The sequence below is a fragment of the Camarhynchus parvulus genome, chromosome 14, assembly GCF_901933205.1.
Source record: "Camarhynchus parvulus chromosome 14, STF_HiC, whole genome shotgun sequence".
Classification (NCBI taxonomy): Eukaryota; Metazoa; Chordata; class Aves; order Passeriformes; family Thraupidae; genus Camarhynchus; species Camarhynchus parvulus.
Window position 1 is genome coordinate 1,561,483 of NC_044584.1, and position 21,736 is coordinate 1,583,218.

The following is a 21,736-nucleotide window of genomic DNA, read 5'->3' on the forward strand; positions in this document are numbered from 1 at the left end:
AAGAGAGCAGGTTTAAAAGTTATTTAGTTGATTGATTTTCTATTAAAAAAAAAAACCTAAAAGACAACAAAGCCCAGCTCCAAACTTTCCACCTCAAATACTTCTCTGCACTGCTGTGCTGGTTTCAAGGCCAGGTTGGAGCACCCTGGGCTGGTGAAGGTGTCCTTGTCCACAGTCCTGGATGAGCTCTAAGGTCCCTCCCAACCCAAACCATTCTGTGGTGTCAGAAATCCTCCTGGCCCATCCAGGAACCACAGGTCAGAGCCAAGGGAGCAGAACATCCAAGGAAACAGCACTGAGCTCCCTGCTGAGGATTTGTGTGAGTGCCCAGGGCAGGGCAGACACAGGAGGCAGAAGGATTGGGAAGGTACTGGGAGAGGCTGCATGAGACCAGGGCAGGGCACAGGCCTTTCAATCATCTGCCAGCACTGAGAGAAATCTAAACAGAAGGAAAAAAATTATAAAAGAGACTAACATTTTCTGCCCAGAATTTTCCACTCAAAATCCTTTCATACAAGAAGCTTCAAGTCAGCAATAACACAGACAAATTCATTACTACCTGAAATAACATGGCAGAAGCTGGACTTTATCCTGTGTATCAGAAGTGCTCTGTATTCAGCATTACATGCAATGCAAATTTCCCCTAATGCCAACTCTCCATTTCTGCTATTTGCTTTTGTGGAAGGGATGAATTCTAATGGCCCAATAACAGCTCATTGAACATTCCCTTCACGGATTACATCTTTATTATAGTGAGCTTACAAGTGATCTTGTTTGGATGTCTAATTTATTTGAATTAATGTACAATTCTGGGGTCAGTTTGCAGTGCCTGAAGAAATCATCATCCAAATTAACACTGACTGGAAGTTGGGAGGCACAGCAGAGTCTTGTTCAGCACCACAGAGCAGTCACTGCCTGATCCCTGCCAGACTCCAACTCCTGAATTATCTCTGCCTGTGGCACAAAGCTCAAGTGTTCAAGGGGGTCAGGATTGCTCTGGCTTTTCAAGGAGAGCGTTTACCACATTAAAGGGCAGCTGTTGGTGGTGAACTTGAGGGTTCCAGGAACTGATAATGGACTCTACTGCCTTCTATCTAGAGATAATTAGTTCAGTACAGCCCCCATTTCTCACAGCAAGAGCATCTTCAAGAGGGGCACACTTCAGTTTATTCCTGATCTCCCACCCAAATGAAGTGGCAGCACCATCCAGCCTCTCTCCAACTCTTGTCAGAGCCCAAGCACAGGAATCACAGACCCGTTTTTTATCATTTCTCCAGCTTGAAAACATTTGCACTCCTACTTCCTGCTCCCCAGGACAATGCTCCACCTACTCCTAAAATGACTGGAATAAAACTATTTCCAAACATCTCCTTGGGGTGGGCTGGAGAAGGAAGTGCAGCTGAGTAATGATGCAGACAAACCTCTTTAGCAAGGGGGTGACAAACACAGCTTCTAGGACTGCTCATCCATCAGCCTTGGGTTCTTTAACACAAAAGAGCAGGTAAGTAATTTCTGGGCAATGGACAACACCAGCAAGTTTCACCTCCTGCTTCTCTGCTTTCCATGCTCTGCTCTCCTCCATGGAATAAGCAGGAGAGCTCCACTCCAGTTTACTCCAGGGATTAAGAAACTGGAGCTGTTGGTTTAAACACCCTGGTGCTGAGCAGGAACTGAGATGCAGGATGCATTCTCTGGGGTTTCCCACTAGAAGGTGGCCACCAGCAGGGATTTCCAGGGAATGTGGCACTGCCAGGGGCACTCAGACCCTGCTTTACAGGGCAGGTTCCTCCTCAGTCCTCTCACAGATGGAAAAAAAGCCTGAGGAGGAGACTCAGACTCACAGGTCAGCAAATTTAAAAAAAAACAACAGGAGAGTCTCACAATGGAGGCTTCCATTGATTTTGGAACTACATCATGCTCAAGGGAAGTCCAAATGGGAGTGGAACTGGATTTTCAGCAGAATAAATATGATCCCAGCCCCCAGGCAGAAAGGGGTGCAGTTTGTCCTGGGATTTTTTACTTTCCTTGGTCCTGATGTGTGATCCTGCTGCAAAGCTGCTGCAATGCAGAGCTGGGCTCATGGGTTATTCCAACATCAGGATCCTCTCCAAAGGATCCCAGAGCTCTGGGAGGAGAGGGCAGGGACTGCACAGGGCACTGCCAGCCCCTGCCAAGATATTTATCTCAGAGGGGCACCTTTCACACGTGCACAGTGTTCCACTTCCACATCTCACAGAACTCAGTGAGGAATTGCTCTCACACAACCAGAAAACTGAGAATTATTTTCCTGTTTAAAGACCCAGTCCTCACTGTTTTGCAGCTGATCAGATTATGCATGTTTATGCAAATCAAAATGCCACTCTCACAGCTCCTTTCCCCCACTAAATACCTGCAGCAGAGCATAAACCTCCTCAATTTCCTGTACATCATTTTAACACTACCTACTTATGTCATTTGGTGCAAAGCACCAAACATCAGTCCTAAATTAAGAGTTATTTTAGCTTTTTCTTTCAACCTGCTTAAATGTTTCTCAATTATTTAAATGTTGATCTCTGGGGAAAAATAGAAATTGATCTTCTTGATCAGTGTTGTTTCAAGTGAACTGATTGTCTCCCATTCTGAGTGAATTTCAAGTGATTTTTTGTTACATAATTCAGACATCTAAAGTCTTTGTGAATATTCAAAAGGATAATGCAGGGAAGGCAGGAAGACCACAATATGAACCACACACTTATTCATCTCCTTCCCAAATGAAGCTGGATAAAGAAAAGATTTAAAACCTACAAGGCAGCACTTTGGAATGCACTGGAGACTGTTCTCATGCATTGCTTCTTCTCCACTGGGGCCACTGCACAAGAAATTCAGTGAGACAAGTTAAGAACGGAATTTATTAGAGATTAGAAAGTTCTGATTTCTCTTTGTGACAGTCATCCATGGATTTCCAAGCCATGCTGTCAGTGAGGGCTGTTCCATCTCACCCTTCACAGAAACAGCTGCTGTCACGACAAACTCACCCTGCAAAACTCAGCCCATCCTCTCTGTGTTCCTTCCCCAAGTGCAGAGGATTTAATTTATGAAAGAATTAGCACAGATTTATAACAGCAGCAAGAAAGAACCAGCCTGAGAAACCTTTACAGGGGGTTCATAGCCAACTACAGCACCAAGCCCTGAGGCTCAAGGAACCTCTTTACCCTTCAGGGGCTGCTGGAGGCAGAATATGAATTTTTCCATTTCTCAGAAAAGCCTGTAAGTGATTTGGGATTCAATAATCTCTTGTTTCATCTCTAGCTGTGTGACAAAATGAGCTCTGGAGTGTGTCAGACATGAAGAGCTTGAAGCTGTGAGTCAAATAGCCCCAAATCTGGGATCCTAAGGCAAGTTTGTCAACCACCTGGTACATCAGATATCCAGATAATCCCTATGAAAACACAGATCTTTGAGCACTGAGTCGATCTGACTGAGATAATTGAACTGATCTCAATTGTTTGCACTTCCCAAAAAGTTCTCCCACAGCTTTAATGGGAGAAAAGTATCAACAGAGCCCCAGGAGCAGGCAGGCATGACCTGCCTCAGGGCAGTTGCTATGGTATTGGCAGAGGACTGCAAAATTTTATTTCAGTGGAATAAATGCACACAGAACCTTTTCATCTTCCCTAACACACTCTCCACACACCCTCCCACCTTCTATCTCCACTTCTCCTTTCTGTGATCATCATTTCTCAGGCAATAATTTCTTTTGTCCTTTTCTCCTACGCTCCACTGCCCCTTCTTGTTCTGTGCATTCCCTTCCCCCTGCTCTAATTTTTTCCACATTTCCCCACTGGTTTCTGTGTCTCAGTGCACCAATACTGTCACTCTTGCACACTGAACTAAAGGCCAAAATAGAAGCAACCAACAATTCAGCAGCCTGTGCTTACTTTTACATCTGATATTCCACACAGCCCAGCAATGCTGCACCAGGAGTGCTCTCGTGGCACCTGTAAAATGTTTAAAGCAGTCATAAATTCAAATGCACATCAGTTAGAAGATTAAAGACTGTAACCAGCTGCTTGTCATGTTAACCTGGTGCTGGCTATTGTAGCAAACAGCTGTCACAGTGGGAATGGTGAATTTAGTTCAGTGCAAAAAGCACAGACTCAGAGTGGAGCAGAACTGATATCCCTCTTTATTATTATGTGCATATTCGAAAGCTCAGCTAAAAAGAGTTTAATGAAAAGGGCATTTTATTTGGGGAGGGCAGGTTGCAAAGGGTAAGTCACAACATAGTTTGTTTATTTGGAATTGCATGATTAATCATGAAGGACTGTTTACTGATAATTCATAGAATCAATCATGGAATGGTTTGGCTTGGAAGGGATCTCAGAGCTCATCCCATTCCACCCCTGCCATGGCAGGGACACCTTCCACACCCCAGGCTGCTCCAAGCCCTGTCCAGCCTGGCCTTGGGCACTGCCAGGGATCCAGGGGCAGCCAGGGCCTGCCCACCCTGCCGGGAACAATTCCTTCCCAATTGTCACAGAGATGTTTTATGAAAAATCCTTTCCTTAGGATTTTTTCCTCCTGAGAAGCTGAGAGGCCTCAGGAACAAAATGTAAACAATGATTATCTGCTGCTGTGGAATGCAACAGGTGGATCTTTGATTGGTCCATGTTGCCTGTTTCTAATTAATGGCCAATCACAGTCCAGCTGTCCGGACTGTCTCGGTCAGTCACAAGCCTTTGTTATCATTCCTTTTCTATTCTCAGCTAACCTTCTGATTAAATCCTTTCCTCTATTCTTTTAGTATAGTTTTAATGTGGTATGTATAATAAAATAATAGATCAAGCCTTCTGAAACATGGAGTCAACATTCTCATCTCTTCCCTCACCCTGGGACCCCTGCAAACACCACCACACCCAATATCCCATCTAAACCTCTCCTCCTCCAGTTTGAACCCATTCCCCTTTGTTCTAGCTCTACATGCCCTTGAAAACTCCATAATGATGAAGAGAAAAGCAGTTTAAGCAATTCCAAACCAAAGATAAAAGACTGAGTGGCTAAGAACCTCCTCATCCCCATGTCCACCACTTCATGGCACTCCTCAGCTGAGATTACACAAAAGCAGCATAAAAACAGTCTGAAAATACCTTAGGAGAAAGCAGCTGAAGAGGAAAGTACCTCTGGGGTGTCCTCTGAGAAGCACAAGAAAGAATAAGCACATTCTCTCCAGGGAAAAGGCAAGTGCTGAAGGAAATTGCCAAGTTATTCTGGCATTACATAAGCTAATGCCAAAGCCACCTTTCTGAACTGTATTAGCCTGTGCTGTCCTTTAAAAGAGAGGCATTCATTTATAATCCAGAGAGAATTTCAACCCCCAAATCTGAAAAACCCCTGAAAATTTTAGAACAGCCAAAGTTCTAATAGCTTCTGTGTCTAAACACTCGAAACAATTCCATCTTAGAAACACGGTAAAAGTGAATTAACTGTGCTGAATCTTTTCACAAAGCAGAAAAATAAGACCCAACCTTTGAGGAGACACAGCTCATAAATCCATACCTTGGCACAGAACTGCAGGAAGATGGATTAATTCCATGAACAGCACCAAGAAACAGAAGGAGAATCAAAGAGGTAAAGGAGGCAAAGGAAACTGCAAAGACAAAAGGCCCTTGTTAAAATTCCTTGGATCCAGGAGTAAGTTGTGCATGACAGCTGTCAATAAGTGTGAGAAACTCACTGGAAAGACAAGTCATGTGTGGACTTCTGCCTTCTCCAGGTGATAATGGCCAAATAATTGTGTATTTTTCATACATTTCAGCAGGTCCCACATCTGACAGGCAGGTGCTCAGCAGGAGCTGCTTCATCACCAATGAATTGTTGGGCTCAGCCTCACCACGAGCCTGGCAGTTCTTCTAACACAGATTTGTCAGCCCAGTGCCTGGCAGGAGCCTCCCACTGATCACACCCCAGCCACTGCTCCCTGGCACTGACAGGCAAAGCATCAGGAGGCTCAGGACAACACCAGGAGCCACATGGGGCTGGACAACCACAGCATGGACAAAACACCTTGAAAATGTACACAACCAGCAACTCTGGAGGGGCTGGGATGCCTCAACTGCTTAGTGGCACTTAATTAAAATATTTAAATCACTTTGTTAATTAGCAGCTGCACTCTGGCCCAGGTTGGTGGCTGTGGATACCCAACCACTCTGAGTCCAACTGCAGCATAGATCAGGCTCATTATTCAGCAACAGCATCAGGCTCTCAGTCAGAACAAAAACTCCTGAAAATGTGGATTAAATCAAGGAGAGGGGCCCAGGAAGCAGAGCTCAGAACAGCACAGGGAGTGCTGGATTAATCTAATTACTCTGCTGATGCTTTTTGCTGGCAAGCTCTTTAGCAAATACACAGCAATGATAAAAGAATTGCCTCATGCTGCTACTGCAGAAGTTAATTAAGATTTGTTTGGTGGAACAAAACACAAATCAGGGTTGGGGAAAAAAATCAACATAATTTTCAGTGTTTCTGACAGCTGGAGTGAGTGTGTTTTAAAATAGATTAAATGTAATTATCCTTGTTATTTTTTCCTCTGTTGATGCCGAAAATGACACAAGATTATAAACTGTAGGACAACAAGCAAAGCATTGCTTTGGAGCAAAATGTTCTATTTTTTTTAAGCATGTAATAACCCACAGTTCTTCACCATAAAGCAGCCAAAGTGCTGCTTTGAAAAGCAGAAAAGTGCTGATCTGAAAAGCAGATCAAGACTGAAAGAAGTGACAGACAAAACCTTGTGTTCCAGGGCGGCCAGAGATTAACCCAAAATGGATTAAACAGTGCCTCCCCTCACTGGATTGGAGGTGCCCCAGGAAGTCTCTTGGTTTAGCTGGGACCCAGATTGGATCATGGAATGGGTTGGGTTGGAAGGACCTTAAAGCCCATCCAGTGCCACCCCTGCCATGGCAGGGACACCTCCCACTGTCCCAGGCTGCTCCGAGCCCTGCCCAGCCTGGCCTTGGGCACTGCCAGGGATCCAGGGGCAGCCCCAGCTGCTCTGGGCACCCTGTGCCAGGGCCTGCCCACCCTGCCAGGGAACAATTCCTAATTCCCAATATCCCAATATCCATCCCTGCCCTCTGGCAGTGGGAGCCATTCCCTGGGTCCTGTCCCTCCATCCCTTGTCCCCAGTCCCTCTCCAGCTCCCCTGGGGCCCCTTCAGGCACTGGAGGCTGCTCTCAAGTTTCCCCAGAGCTTTCTCTTCTCCAGATGAAATTCTTCACCCTCTTTCAGTCCCCAAGTCCTGGAGTTTGATTTTGAGGACTGACATCTCACAATGACTTCAAATCCCAGTTTGGACTCCAGCACCTCTGAATATTTGGGTGGAAGAGACACACACACACACACACACACACACACACACACACACACGCCCCTCCTCTCCTACCAAAGCAACAGCTTCTGCAGCAAAGGCTGCCTGAGTCACTGTGCTCCTGCCCACAAAGATGTGGTCACAGTCTCATCCTTTTTATGTTCCAAGTATTTTTAGGTACAACTGATAGAAATGTGCAAAGCAAATCAATAGTTTTTTTGTCATCAGCTTTTATACTTTTTAATTCTGCACTAGACTGAAGCATTGTTCCCTGCTTATCCTAGGCAACCACAAGCCAAACCATATGGGTAAGGTCCCAGGAGTCTCAAAGAAAGGAGAAAAAAGGAAAATAAAGTGTGCTCTCCATATTCTAATCACGGCATAGCCATGAATGACAAAGGCTTTTTCTTTGTCTTATTATCTTTTAACAAAAATCCCCCAAAGAGCTGAGCACCAACTCATTAACAAAGTTCTGCACTTGAATTCATAAACACTTTCAGGTAGCTCAGTTCAAAGCATTTCTCCTCTGGCTGTGAAGTCTCAGTGGTATTTGAACAGAAGGGATAAATCAGATTTTAGGCTTCACTTCAAAATTATGATTTAATTGAAGGCTTTTTTTGAGTGGGGGACAAGGCTATGGTGAAGAACTGGAACAGAGAGCTAGAGCTGACTTCAGATAGGAGGTGAAAAAACTCGTACAGAGACATGCTTGTGAAGAGAGGCTTGATGGGAAACTGGTTCACGGGGATTAACAAGTTGCCAAATGCCCACATCAGCTTTGAAAAGATATTTTATCCTTCAAGCAAATAACACAGCAAAATATTTGAGACTTCTCAACAGCATGGCTTTCCCTGTGTCCAAAAGGTGGTGGTGGAATAAGGAAGCTTTGATTAACAATGGGTTAATTGGCTGCACTGATGAGGCCACAGCTCAAGTGCTGTGTCCAGTTGTGGGCCCCTCACAACAGAAAGGACATTGAGGGGCTGGAGTGGGACCAGGGAACTGGGGAAGGGTGTGCAGCACAAGGAGAAGGGGCTGGAGAATTCCTGAGGGAGCTGGGAAGGGGCTCAGCCTGGAGAAAAGGAGGCTCAGGGGGGACCTTGTGGCTCTGCACAGCTCCTGACAGGAGGGGACAGCCAGGAGGGGGTCAGGCTCTGCTCCCAGGGAACAGGGAAAGGACAAAATGGCCTCAAGCTGTGCCAGGGGAGGTCCAGGTTGGACATCAGGAGGAATTTCCTCATGGAAAGGGTTGTTAAACACTGGAATGGAGTGGCAGAGCCCCCATTCCTGGGGAAAGCCTGGATGTGGCACTCAGGACTCTGGGCTGGTGACAAGGTGGGGATGGGTCCCAGGTGGGACTCTATGGTCTCAGAGGTCTTTACTCTTTTCCAACCCCATGGATGATGTAATTCTGTAACTCCAGGTGCAGCACTCCCAGCAGCACTAAGATCCCAGGGGAGAGGGTTCACTCAAACGTGTTTTCAATGAAGAACAGAAGACAGAGTGGGTAATGAGTGTGAGAAGGATGAAAATAAAACAAGAAGATGCTGGAAGCTGAAGGAAAGGCCAGCTGAAAGCACTGCAGTCCAGTAAACCCCAAAGAAAAGTCTGGAACAAAACAGGATACAGATGCAGATTATCCACGAGGAGAATCACACTGACCTGACACAACTCTGCAAGTGAAGGCAGAATTCTGCCAAACAAGAGTGAAGTCTATGAGGGGGAAGATCTCAGCACATCTGATCTCCTCACTGTTGCTCTTGGCTGTTTCTATTGATACTTTGAGGAGACTGAAGAGCCTTGTGCTGAGACACCCTTATGCATCAGCAGACAACAGGAGTAAACATCCATTGTATGCAGCAAAAGGAAGATCAGAAATTCTGAAAACATTCTTCATGAACAAAACCCAGCAGCTGAAAATGAGTCAGGGGGGCAGAGACTGGCAAGAGCCATCACTGCACTGGTTTAACTGGTTTAACTTTAACTTTAGCAGCTGTGCTTGGCCAGGAGCAGCCACAGTCACTGGACTGTCCCTCACCTGCCAGTGACTCAATCAACTCCTGATGTGCTGCTTTGGAAAAGGGGATTAAAACATTTGCTGTTGCTCTGCAGGCTGTAAGTCCTGCTGAACATTTCAAAGTGTCCTTCCTACCTCAAACATCTCCTGCTCTGTCCGTCTATGGTCATCCAGGAGCTGCTCCATGTAGGTCAGATTTCGGAACTTCTCCAGGTAAGTGCTGTACTGCTTCTGCAGCTGCTCCTCAATCTTCTCATACTCATCCATGAAAGCAGGGCTGGGAGAGCAAGCACAGGGAACTCAGTGAAATCTGCCCAGAGAAGCTGAGCTGCCCCATCCCTGGAAGAGCTCAAGGCCAGGCTTTCTGGGGCTTGCAACAACCTGGGACAGTGGGAGATGTCCCATGGCAGGGACTTGGGATGAGATGAGCTTTAAGGTCTCTTCCAACCCAAGCTATTCTGAGATTCTAGGGGTCTATAAATATTGCTCTGTATATAGAGAATTCTGAAATGCAATTTTAGCTTTGCAGCTGCCCTTCCATATCCACTAAACCAAAAAACCTCATTTTTTCAAGGTTTCACACTGCTTCAGAGAATAAAAGCTCAAGAAAAGCCCCTCACTAAACAACTCTGGGAATTACATAAAGCAAAGAGAAGGGTTTTGTGTACAACTCCCTTTTCCTTTCACACAGGCATAAAGGCAGCATTTTGGCCCCCTCAAAAGGCAATGTTAGCTTATTTATCCTGCTGTTCCATAACTGCACAAAGTGTGCAGTTTTTGCTAGGGACTTCCTTGCTACAAAAGTGTCCTGGGTCATTACAGGGTTAATTAGAGAGTATGATGAAGTTATGATGTCATTACACTTGGGAGCTGAGTGATGCACCCCAAAATCCACTGCTGCTGCTCAGAGCTTCACACCCATCCAATCCACATCCTGCAGAGTGGTGCTGATAAAACAGGGATGTGAATCCAGGTCATTCCTTCCACCACTCCCTTGTCTAATAGTTCCTCTTTTCTAATATTAGGTCAGATTGAAGATTGTATAAACCTGCAAGTTAATTAAGGGCCAGAAATCAACCCAAACTGTGAACCTGAACACTCCAGTATCCAATGGGGCTTACAAGGAGGGAGAGAGTCATCATCAGGAACTGCAGTAATAGGACAAAGAGCAATGGGTTCAAACTGAAGGAGGAGATTTAGAGTGGATATTGGGCAGAAATCGTTCCCTGGGAGGGTGGGCAGGCCCTGGCACAGGGTGCCCAGAGCAGCTGTGGCTGCCCCTGCATCCCTGGCAGTGCCCAAGGCCAGGCTGGACAGGGCTTGGAGCAGCCTGGGACAGTGGAAGGTGTCCCTGCCCAGGGCAGGGGTGGCACTGGACGGGCTTTAAGGTCCTTTCCCACCCAAACCAGTCTGGGATTCTGTGATTCTATGAATCTTCTGGCAGGCTGTACCATTGGCCAGAGGATCTGATCCTAACAAGGGCTGCAGAAGGAATTTTTCAAATTGGTGGTGAACACCAGAAGCCTGTGGGAACAGAGGGGCTGTTTGCACCAGTTCCACCCTTTCTGCTCCCACTCCTTCCTGCAGTAGATAACCAGTTCATGATCCTCACCGAACACTCTGCAGAGTCTGCAGCCTCTTCTGGCTTCTTTCCAGCTCCAATTTTCGTTTTTCAATCTTGGCTTCCAAATTGGCTTCATCCAAAGCCACATTATTCAACATGTCTTTGGTCTTTTGGACTTCTTCCTGAAAGAGAAGGATGGTGAACCATGGCTGGCACTGGGATAATTACATTTATCTTTCAGATGCTGAACATTGCTCTGGATCATCTCATCTGTGTTTACTCAAGTAGGCAATGGAAATTCAAAAGTTCTTTGTGGCCAGATAATGAACTAACTGGACATTTGCAAAAGTAAAATACCTGATTTTTTTGCTAACATTCTTAAAGAAGGAAAAACCCCACAGCTGTAGCTTTAATTTTCCTTCTCACTGAAGAAGCAGTAGAAGGCAGGAAGAAGGCTCTCTTTTGGCATCATTAAGGTCTTTTTGGATTTTATCTTAATGGAATCATTCAGGTTGTTTCCAACCTCAATGATTCAACGATTTTCTCTGAATAAACAGATGAGAAATGCATTTGTTTCTTGGTACTATTTTAGGGAATTTTAAGCTTCCATCATTTTTCTTTTCTCTTCAAGATACAAGTCAGTTTTATAAAGAACTTCCTATATCTGAGTATCTTCATCCTTTCCTAAGTTTTGTTTTATCCATTTTTTTTTCAAAATCTGGGAAGCATCTTGAACATTTCAACATGTGCTACAGGAACCAGGAGGGGAAGTGGGAATATTCCCATTGATTCAAATGAGTTGAGTACATCCAGTGTGTTCAAGTTCAAGAAAACGAAACCATGAGCAGGTTTTGAGGGAGGGGGAGGATTCCACTGCTGGAATTCCAGCAGTGAGTGTTGGTGCTGCTCAGTTCCAACAGGTCCTTCCATGAACTGAGCCAGGATTAATGAGCTGAGTGTGTGCCAGTGCTGTTTGCCAGGAATCCAGTCCCTCTCTCATGGAGGAGTAAGAAATGTACATTAACAACATTTAGTAATTCACACAGGTTGTGAGTAGGAGCAAAACATAAGGGAAGATTTCCTGGAATCTCTCTTGGTTATCCATTGGTTGTTTAAACCTGGAACTCCATTCTTGTAGTCAAACACTTGGACTGGATACAGTTTGCAGTGAAATAATTGAATAATTGATAACTGCCAGTTAATTAACTCCCTCCTCACACAGTGCAGCTGAAGGCTCAGAAATTCAGGAAAGCAGGCACTGGAGCAAGGACAGTGCTGGAAAGTGCAGGACAGACACAAAGCCCTTCACAGCAAGCAGCTCAGGGGTGCCCTGGCAGGATCTCAGTGGCACAGTGCCAGCTCCCACTCACCCCTGGCCAGCTCAGCTGTCCTGCTCCCAGAGCCCAGGGACCTCTGAGGTCCCTCCTTGCAGCCCTGACTCTGCAGAGGTCACAGGGCTCACATAAGGTACAGGGTGTAGATTTCTTGGCTGATTTGGGCAATTTTTATCCCTCCTGTAGGGGGATAAAAACCCCTGCTTTGGGGTGAAGCCCCTAATAGAGGCAGGCAATGTGACTACAATGTGTTTTCCCCCAGGAGAGGGGCTAAAAGCAGCTCTTAGATGCATCAACTGCAGCTGCAGGTGATGACTTTGGCACTCTTTACCCCAGGCTGTTGATAAAAAGAGCTAATTTCTTCTTGCAGCAGAAAAATTATAATTTTGCAATTAAATAAATGATATTTTGCTTACCAGAACTCTGTTAATGGCAATTTTCATCACCTTCTCAGCCTCATTTATCTCCAAAGGTCTGCCAAGAGATTCTGTCCTTGCTTCCTATGAAATAAAATGAACCAATACATTTAAACACTACACAAAGGAACTAATTTATGCAGAACTGAGGGTGATCAAGCAAGAATGATAGGATCATCTGCATAATAAATGGGGTAGGATTTAGTGTTTATTCACCAAGGCTGAGATGATTTAGAGACCAGGAGATGATGAAAAAGTGAGTTGAGATGAGCAGGAGGGAGCAATCAAGGCATCCTTTCCAAATGAGGTGAGTGCTGTGTCTGACTGCAGCTATTCTTGAAGGCAGATTTTTGGCAACTGCTCTGATTTTCCATGTGGAGCACAGAAGATTCCACCACCTGTACAACACAACCCATGAAAACACCAGTGCAGGTGGAGGAGCATGGTGTCCCAAAAGTGTGGAGCTACAAGGACTACAAAGGCACCAAACTGTGCCAGGCAGGTGGACACTGAGCACTGACCCTGCCAGAGCTCCAGGAGCCTTTGGAGAATGCTCCCAGGACAGGCTGGCATTGTGGGGTGTCCTGAACTGACACTGAATGATCCCTGTGGGTCCTTCCCACCCAGGATATTCCATGATTCCATGCACCTCCCATGTGCAGACGTATGGGCATCTCTGCTTCTGACAACTGAGTGAGTCAGACTCCTCAAAAACCCCTCAGTGATCCTTGTTGAGATCCCAAAAGATTAAAAAAATCCCTCTCAGCAGATTTGGGGACACATAAGCTTGGCTGTGCACTTGTCTAATTGATGCCTTAAACATGACCTGGTCATTATATAAAAACTTCTGATTACTTGTTTGGCACCGGAAGGGAAGAGAGGGAATTTTGCAGCTCCATGTCCCTAAAACAATCTTGCATTGGCAAAACACTTGGTAACAGGTGGATAAAGATGGAGAAAGCATCTCTCTAGAAAATATCTGACTGAGAACCTAAAAATGCTTTGTACACTTTGCCACAAGCTGTACCCAGCCCACCACAGGAGGAATTCTGGAAGCAGACTGAGTAACTTTGCTAAGATGCCATGCCAGACTCTCCAGATTGCACAGCTCAGCTCCAGCAGAGCCTGATCCCTTCCCAGCAACTCCAGGGAATTGCAGGGTGAACCCAACCTGGGAGCTCATCCAGCAAAACAATAAAAGCAGCTTTTTGTGCTGAGCTTATTCCTCTGCTGGATCAGGTGTCTGAGCAATCCCAGCACATGCTGCACAAAGGCTCATTTTCCTGGCATAAGAAAAGAAGGAGAACAAACATTCTGCTGGGGAGGGTGACAGCAGTTACATCTGTTTGTGGCAGTGACTGCTCACACTGCCTGAAGTGCTCGTGAAGTGCAGAGAAAAACAAACTCCAAAGCAGAGAGTTTATTTGGGCAGAAATAAGATACAAAACGTCTGTGCAATACAAATTCCCAAATAATTCCATACATAAATGCTTTTGGAGGAGTGGGGAAGAATAATGTAGCTCAGTTGTCTGGGAACACTTACCAGTTCAGAAGCTCAGCAAAATCCCTGTTTATTTGTGAGGCCCTTGCCAGGACCAGCAAAATCCCTGTTTATCTGTGAGGCCTTTGCCAGGCCCAGTAAAATCCCATTTATTTGTGAGGCCCATGCCAGGCCCAGCCTGGTGCACACACTGCGCTGCCAACTGGGCTCAGAGGGTCTGGGCCACAGAGCCAGCACATTTCAAACAAAACAGCAGAGGAATGGGAATTCTTGTCCTTTCCACTTGCAAAGAGGTCAAAGGAACAGCAAGGACTGCAGTGTGCAATCATAAACAACTCCCAGCCCAGCTCCTGGTGAAACAGCCCAGAACATGCACAGGGCACTGCAGTGGGGCAGGGCAGGGAGCTGATGGGTTTGGTTTGAGAAACTTTGAGGATCTGCCCTTTGAGGTGGAATAATTGATGCAAGTTTATTGCCTTTCCTTCTTCTGCCTTCCCTCTAAGAGCCCTGAAGTTCCATGTACACACCACAGCCTTGCACAGAAATCCACATCATTTTCTACAAGGTTCAGTCCTACAGCCACACCTGCCTGCAAAAATCTGTCAGGGAAATGCAGAGCAGTGGAAATGCTGGAATCTGTATTTTCAGACTGTGGAATCAGGGTTAGCCTGGAAAAGGAGAAGTTCAGGGCAATTAACCCCTCACACCCCAAGACATGAGCTGTGTACACATCCCTAAAACTCTGCCTTGGAATGGGCAGAGTAACTTCACTGTTACAACACAGCCTCTAACCTAACTTTGACTCTCTGGAGTAGCAAGTCGAAGTGGAAAAGATATTAAATATTATGGAAAAATGGTAATAGATAGTGGAAATATGATGGAAACATAAATATATGTTGAGTCTATCAAAACCACTGATATTTTTTATGGATGTCTGTCACAGCTTCCCTGGGTAACAGTCACTGGGCCATTTCCTGTAACCCTATGAACACTGTCAGAGAGGAACGATTTATCTTTAATATTTCTTTTCAAGGACCCTTTGCAAATGCACCCACCACTTCCCTTACTGGGAATCCCTCCCCAAGAGCTTCACTCCCAGCAAACAATGGAGAGCAAAACCCATTCTGCAAATATGCCCAGGGAGGCATTTTCAACTGGTAATGGATTTCCATTTTGATGGACCAGAAGCTGATAAAGCAGCTTCAGTGTGCCTGATGTATGGAAAAATGGATGCACTCTTCCTCTAAACTGCAGGAAGGGACCAAGAGACGTAATTAGGCATGACCAGCATGCAAGCCACTGATGATAAATGTGGTATAATAACATGTTCTGATGTGCTCAAGGTCTAGCAGAGGTTTCTAAGCACATTTTTTGAGGTAAGGAACAGATATTAAAGGTTTTTTTCCTAGCACACTGGTCTTACTGTGCCTGCCCCATCCCTGGAAGTGCCAAGGCCAGGCTGGATGAGGCTTGGAGCAACCTGGGACAGTGGAAGGTGTCCCCTGCCCATGGCAGGGGTGGAACTGGATGATCTTCAAGGTCCCTTCCAACCCAAACCATTCCATGATTCTTTTTCTGAGTTTTTCAGGTTAAGTATTTCTTTGTTTCCCAGGAGTTCTAAGCCTGATGCACACAGAAGTTTGTGACTCCTCACTGCCACTTCAGCCTCAATCCTGGCAACCCACACCCCCTGCTCCCTGGCAATTCCAGCTGTCCCTGCAGGCCACAAAGCTCTCCTGTAGGGTTTGTTGCTCAGGGAGTTCACTCACCCATGCTGGGATCACAATCCAGGGATGATTTGGCACTGTTATATCACAACAGGGAGGCTCATGAGGGACATTCATCGCTCTGAAGGAATCTGACCCTTCCCAACAGCCCATCTGCCCCCTCAAGACATTAAAGTCATGGCAAATGAGAATTTTGCTGCCTCCAGACTCTGCTGCTTGGTGTCCAGCTCATCTCAGCAGTCTCCAAAGGGTGTCCACAAAGACATTTCCCTACTCAGCAATGCAGAGGCTCAATCAGTGCCCCAAACCCTCAGCTATCCCAGCAGGTAAAACTCAGGCCACAAGGAGGTCTCGGAGAGAGAAGCAAGTGGAAAATGTAATTTTTCAATAGATCAGAAAGAATCAGAAGTAACCTGCATGTGGTTCTGTTGAGGCAGAAAAGGGAACTTTAAAGCTTTCTGACAGGGATGAATTCACACTGCTCAGCTCTCTCCCTCACCAGCTCCATCCATCTTCTGGCTCTGGAGCTGATGCCACTGATTCACCCTCAGCTGACAAACCCCAGGATGTGCCTCCTGTGATCTTTCCACACCCTCAGAATCCTCACCTTTCATTTACTTTGTGCAAGGTTTGAGGACAAACTGCATTGGCAGAGCTTGGACAGTCCTCAGCACTACAGGGGGTCACTTCATGGCTCCTTGGCCAGGAGGTGACCTGGGATGTCTCCTCCAGACTGTGGGAAGTTCTTGTTCCAGAGCAGAAGCTAGCCTGTGAGTACAATTCCAAATTCGAAATGTAATCAGCTAGAAATGGCCTTGCATTGCTGGTTGGTTCACAAAGGAAAAAAGGGCAGGGTTGGAAGAGACCTGAAAGCTCACCCGATTCCAACTCCCTGCCATGGGCAGGGACACCTTCCACTGGACATAACCAGTCCCCAAAATGCCAGGAGAAATGCGCCACCCACTACTTTACAGCTGATCCCATTTCTTCAAGCTAAATACTCCTGGGAAGGCCATACAAAATGATTTCTGACTTTAAATACACACACACCACTGCAGTTCTGGTTAAAGCTGTATTGAGTCAACAATGGATCACAGGTGCAAGGGTTAATTTTGGCTTCCCACTTTGCAGTAAGCTCTCCTCCTCAGAGTGATAGGTTAGGCTTGGGTTAGAAGCAGGACTGTTCAAAAAAACTGAAGCAAAGCAAGTAATTCTCCAGAGTTGTGGCAATTTCAAGTTACAAATTTCCACTACAAGTTCTGTGTGTGGCAGCTCTGTAACCAAAGGCCAGGAAATGAGAGAAATTCATTTATCAGCCTCCCTCAGGCAGTGTCTCGTATGCAGAAGGAACATTTGGCAGGCGGAAAAATGCTTCCAACATTCCCAATAAAATGAGTTTGTAGAGTAAAGTTACAAAGAGCAGGGAGTGATGCAGCCATCTCTGAAATCACATCTCCCTCTGCCCCCAGCAGCTGTGCTGGGAGGGGGGAAGGAGGGAAAAAAGGAATGAAAAGGGAAAGAAAAAAAGGAAAGGGAAAGGGGGAAAAGGAAAGGAAAGGAAAGGAAAGGAAAGGAAAGGAAAGGAAAGGAAAGGAAAGGAAAGGAAAGGAAAGGAAAGGAAAGGAAAGGAAAGGAAAGGAAAGGAAAGGAAAGGAAAGGAAAGGAAAGGAAAGGAAAGGAAAGGAAAGGAAAGGAAAGGAGGAAAAGGGGAAAAAAAGGGAAAAAGGGGAAAAAGGAAAAGCTCTTTAATCCAAAAGGTGGAAATGAAGAGATCCAAGTGAAATGTCCTTATTGGCAAGGCCTGGTGCTGAGCTAACACAGCCTCAGTTCCACAGCTGGCTCTAAATGCCTCAGGCTCTCTGAAGAGTTCAATTCCAGCCTTTCCCAGCTGAGCTGGTAACAAGATTCTCAGTGCCTCCCATCAGTTTGGGAACAAGCTGGTGCTGTGGGCATCCATAACAATAACAGGGAGCAGTGCCCAGAATTTATCCTCCACAGAGTGGCAAACACTTCACGTGGCTGTTAAAAGCTTTAACCTACCAAATTCAGCAATTCCTTCATTTACAGGAGTGAATACAGGGAATAAACACTTTGTTCAAGGGCACAGATGGGCTAAGGGCCAAGAGGAGCATTAGAACACAAACCCACTGCATTGTTCATCTTCAGCACAAGCTAAAAGCCTTAAAAGAAAATATTATTTTCATTTTTCTTCAGTTTTACAGGGCTTCCAGCTAATTAAGAGGTAAATAAAATGAAAACAAGCCAAAGAAGGTCAGAAATCTTTCTGCCTGCCAGCAGCACAGAGGCAGTTTTCTTGTAGAATATTTTTTGCTCCATTATCTTCCCATATTCAGTAATTCAGCAAGTCTGAGCAGGGCAGCTTCCTGACAGGCTCCTGCTAATGTGGCCCAGGAACTCTGGCAGAAGCAGAGTGGAAGGCATCCAAGAGTTAAAAACATCCAGGAATTTTTCCTTTTGGATTTCCATTGTAGGATAATTCAAAATAACCCTTCCTCAGCTGGTGACAACTGCCCTTGAAATTCTCATTACTGCTTTATTTTGAGCTGAAGAATGATTTGGAGCAGCTCATCACCCCTCCCTTCCCACAAAGGTTAATGTGGCCATTTCCCCCACCTTGCCATGTTTTTAGGGTACAGAGCACCACTGGCTTTTCCAACATCTTTTTCCATGTGCAGAATGGCAGCTGTATAGATCCCAGAGAAGGGAGTGCACAGGGAAGCAGTGCTGCATTTTGCCTGACTGCTAACATTAATTCCCTTGCTACTTTTCTTGATTTGGGGTTTGACAGCCTTAATCACAGACAGCTTAATTCAACAGCTTCTTTTCTCCATTCATTTAGTATTGTGTAGGAAGACAGAGAAAGAAATCCAAACAAAATCTCTCATCCCCATCTCAAATCCAAATCAACCCCACCTTCCCCATGCAAAAAACTCAACATGCCTGGTTATTCTTGCAAAGGTAACTGTAAATATTCTAAAAATTAAAGTTATATAGCAATGAAATGCAGAGAAAGTGCCCCTGGCAGGAAAGGAAACAATAAAGATGAAGATGGATTTCTCCATGCATAGAATTTGCATGGAATTGGCTTTTCATTCAGGGATCTCACTGTGTGGCACCAAGCTCATTCATCAGCTCCACTAAACTCTACAAATCCCAGCTGCAATTCCTTCCTGTGCTCCAGGATTGGACCAGCAAGACTGGAAGCTGCAAATTACCTTTGAAATGTAATGCTTAAATGTGTTTTAAAATAAAAATTATGTGTCTCCACACTGCCACAGGACACCAATAACCTACACTGTGCTCCTCCACAGCTGGGCTAGAACCAACACAGCTCCCACACAACTCAGTAATTATATTTGGGATTTTCATCTGACAATCCATCCTTGGGGGCTGTTTGGGATTTTTTTCTCCCATAGTCTGAATTCAGCACACCCTGTAGGTTTTGTTTCTTCCTCTATTGTTAATGAAACATTCTTTTTTAGCATTACAGATTAACTTGGGAAGCAGTTTAAATATACAGAACTGTATATTCAGTCAGGGAATAGGGTATTTGCAAAGGCTTCAGAAAGGCACAGAACCATATTTCCAAGAAATCAGACCTCAACTCTTCCCCAAAAATATGTACATACATTTACAGCACTCTGTACCTCCAATAAATCTAACAGAACCATTCCCCTAAATTCTTCTCTAGCTGAAATTTGTTTTCATTCAGAAAGTAATTTATTTTTAAAAAGTGTTTCATGACTGGGAGCAATGAAATTTATCTAATGTATGAGGTTTTTCTACACAGTTTCTATACAAATTATGTACAAAAAGACTCCAACAAAGAAGGTAAAGGTTGTGGAGCAAATTAGAGTCAACATTTCCAAAGGAAATAATGAGTTTTACTTCACTTTTCCCCAATGATCTTTCCCCAAAAGCCGCTCAGACTGTGAAAACAGATCGAGTCAACCCATTAGTGCCAAATGCTGGCATTTCCTTTATAGTTCCTGGAAAATGAAGCCATCTTCACTTAGGATAGAAACAAGATTTATCATCAGCCTGTTGAAGCTTAGGTAGGAAGAGCTTTTATTTATATATTTGGAAATGAATGGATTGGAAAAAGAAAGAGAAAAGATGTTCAGGGAACATAAAACTCCCATGTTTTCAAATTCCTTTAAACACTATGACAGCTGTTGATAGATTTTGGCACATGCAACAGGTTACAGGAGATAAAATGGAATAAAAAACTAAACCACTGCTCCCCTGCCCTTCAACAGCACAAAGCCTCTGGCAGTGCCAATTAGTGTGAGCATTAATTAGCCAGGCACTGCCAGAAGAAAATAACCAATGGAAATCAATAATCTGCACATTAAAAAACAATAAAAGTAATATTTATTTTAATGGCAACTAATTTGGTGTGTACCAGCAGAGCTCTACTCCCCACCCAAAGCCAGAATGAGCTTCAATTCTTCCCCACCTGGAATGGAGTGGGAAGGGCAGGCAGAGGATGCCATTGCTGAAGTCTCCTGATCCTCCTCATGAAGGATCCAGGGAGGATGAGGAAGAGCAATTCCTGACTGCCCTCAGCACTGACAAGAAGCCCAGACCCAACAGTGATGGAAAAACCCAGCAGTGTTTGGCTCCAAGCCTCTCCTCGCACGGGCAAATTTCATACTTCAGGTGAAAGGCAGAGCTGGGGGCTGATAACTAAAAATTACAAATTTCACTGCCAAACTGGTTCCTGCAGCCTCCTGACTTTTAATCTGAAACCTGTTTGCTTTGCTACACACTCAAGTCTGAAGTTTGTTGCATGTTCCAAACTTGACATTTAACCCAGCCAAAAATGGGTCCTTCAGGTTTAACAAATCACTGAAAAACCTTGGAACCAAATCATAAGGAACAGAGCCCAAAAGCATCTTCTGCAGCTCTCTGGAGGCTCTCCCTGTGCTGTCACTGTCACCTGCTGCCTTTAGGCCATGCACTCAGAGCTAATGGCACAGAAGGTCACCTTTCCCAGGACAGCATTTCCTAAAGGCAACAAGTTCCATCTGCCAAACCTTTTTACAAAACACAACCTGTGCACCTGGGCAGGATCAGCTAGCCCCAGCTTGTGTGCTCAGCCACAAGGAACACGTGCTCCCTGCTCTCTCTAAGAAATCCAATCCTTTCAGAAATGGCACCTCCAAGCAGGCTCCCACTCCAGAGCTTTTCATGGCCCCACTGAGAAGTGCCTGCACTGAAGCACTTTCTCATCTCCTCCTTTTTCAGCTCTTGCTTTCAGCACACTCCACTTGTTCCTGGCCCTTTTCCAGGGCCAGCTCTAAACTCACCATCCTCAAAGCCTTGATTTCAAGTGACTAAACAACATCCAATTCAAACCAATGCTAAAATGCCTAAACTGCTCTATATTTGGCTTTTAGCAGAGTTACAGGGATGCTGTACTCAGAGCAAAAGGGTCCCATGCTCCACTAAAGCAAATATTAACACATCACACAGCAGCTGTGTGAAAACTCCTTCAAAGCCAAGAAATTAGGCAGAGTGCAAGAGGAGAAGTAACTGGTTAACAGTTCTGTGACAGTGCTGCATGTTGAGTTAAACTGGATTATGACTCCTCCCTCTCTTTTGAAGTATGAACACCCTGCACACCACAGAGATGCATGGATCCAGCAGGAAAGGCAGTGTTCCATGGAGGAACTTCCCAGGCTATCAGCCACCCTTTGGAACACCTGTACTCCATCACACAAGGATCTGGGAGCATTAATTGTGGAGGCTCAGAGTTTACAGCTCTGAAGGGTGCACTCCCTCCAGCTCAGACATCTGAACATTTCC

The 21,736-nt window shown here is 45.2% G+C and overlaps 1 protein-coding gene across 2 annotated transcripts in view; it reads right to left on the reverse strand.

Annotated features, from left to right (window-relative positions):
• CLUAP1 (clusterin associated protein 1) overlaps window positions 1-21,736 on the reverse strand; it is a 60,472-nt gene that overhangs the window by 29,438 nt on the left and 9,298 nt on the right. For both annotated transcript variants that reach the window (XM_030958085.1, XM_030958086.1), the window contains exons 6-8: window positions 12,677-12,760; window positions 10,975-11,108; window positions 9,498-9,639 (exon numbers count right to left, since the gene is read on the reverse strand). In XM_030958085.1, the coding sequence (XP_030813945.1) occupies window positions 9,498-9,639; window positions 10,975-11,108; window positions 12,677-12,760 (360 nt within the window). The remainder of the gene's footprint in view (window positions 1-9,497; window positions 9,640-10,974; window positions 11,109-12,676; window positions 12,761-21,736) is intronic.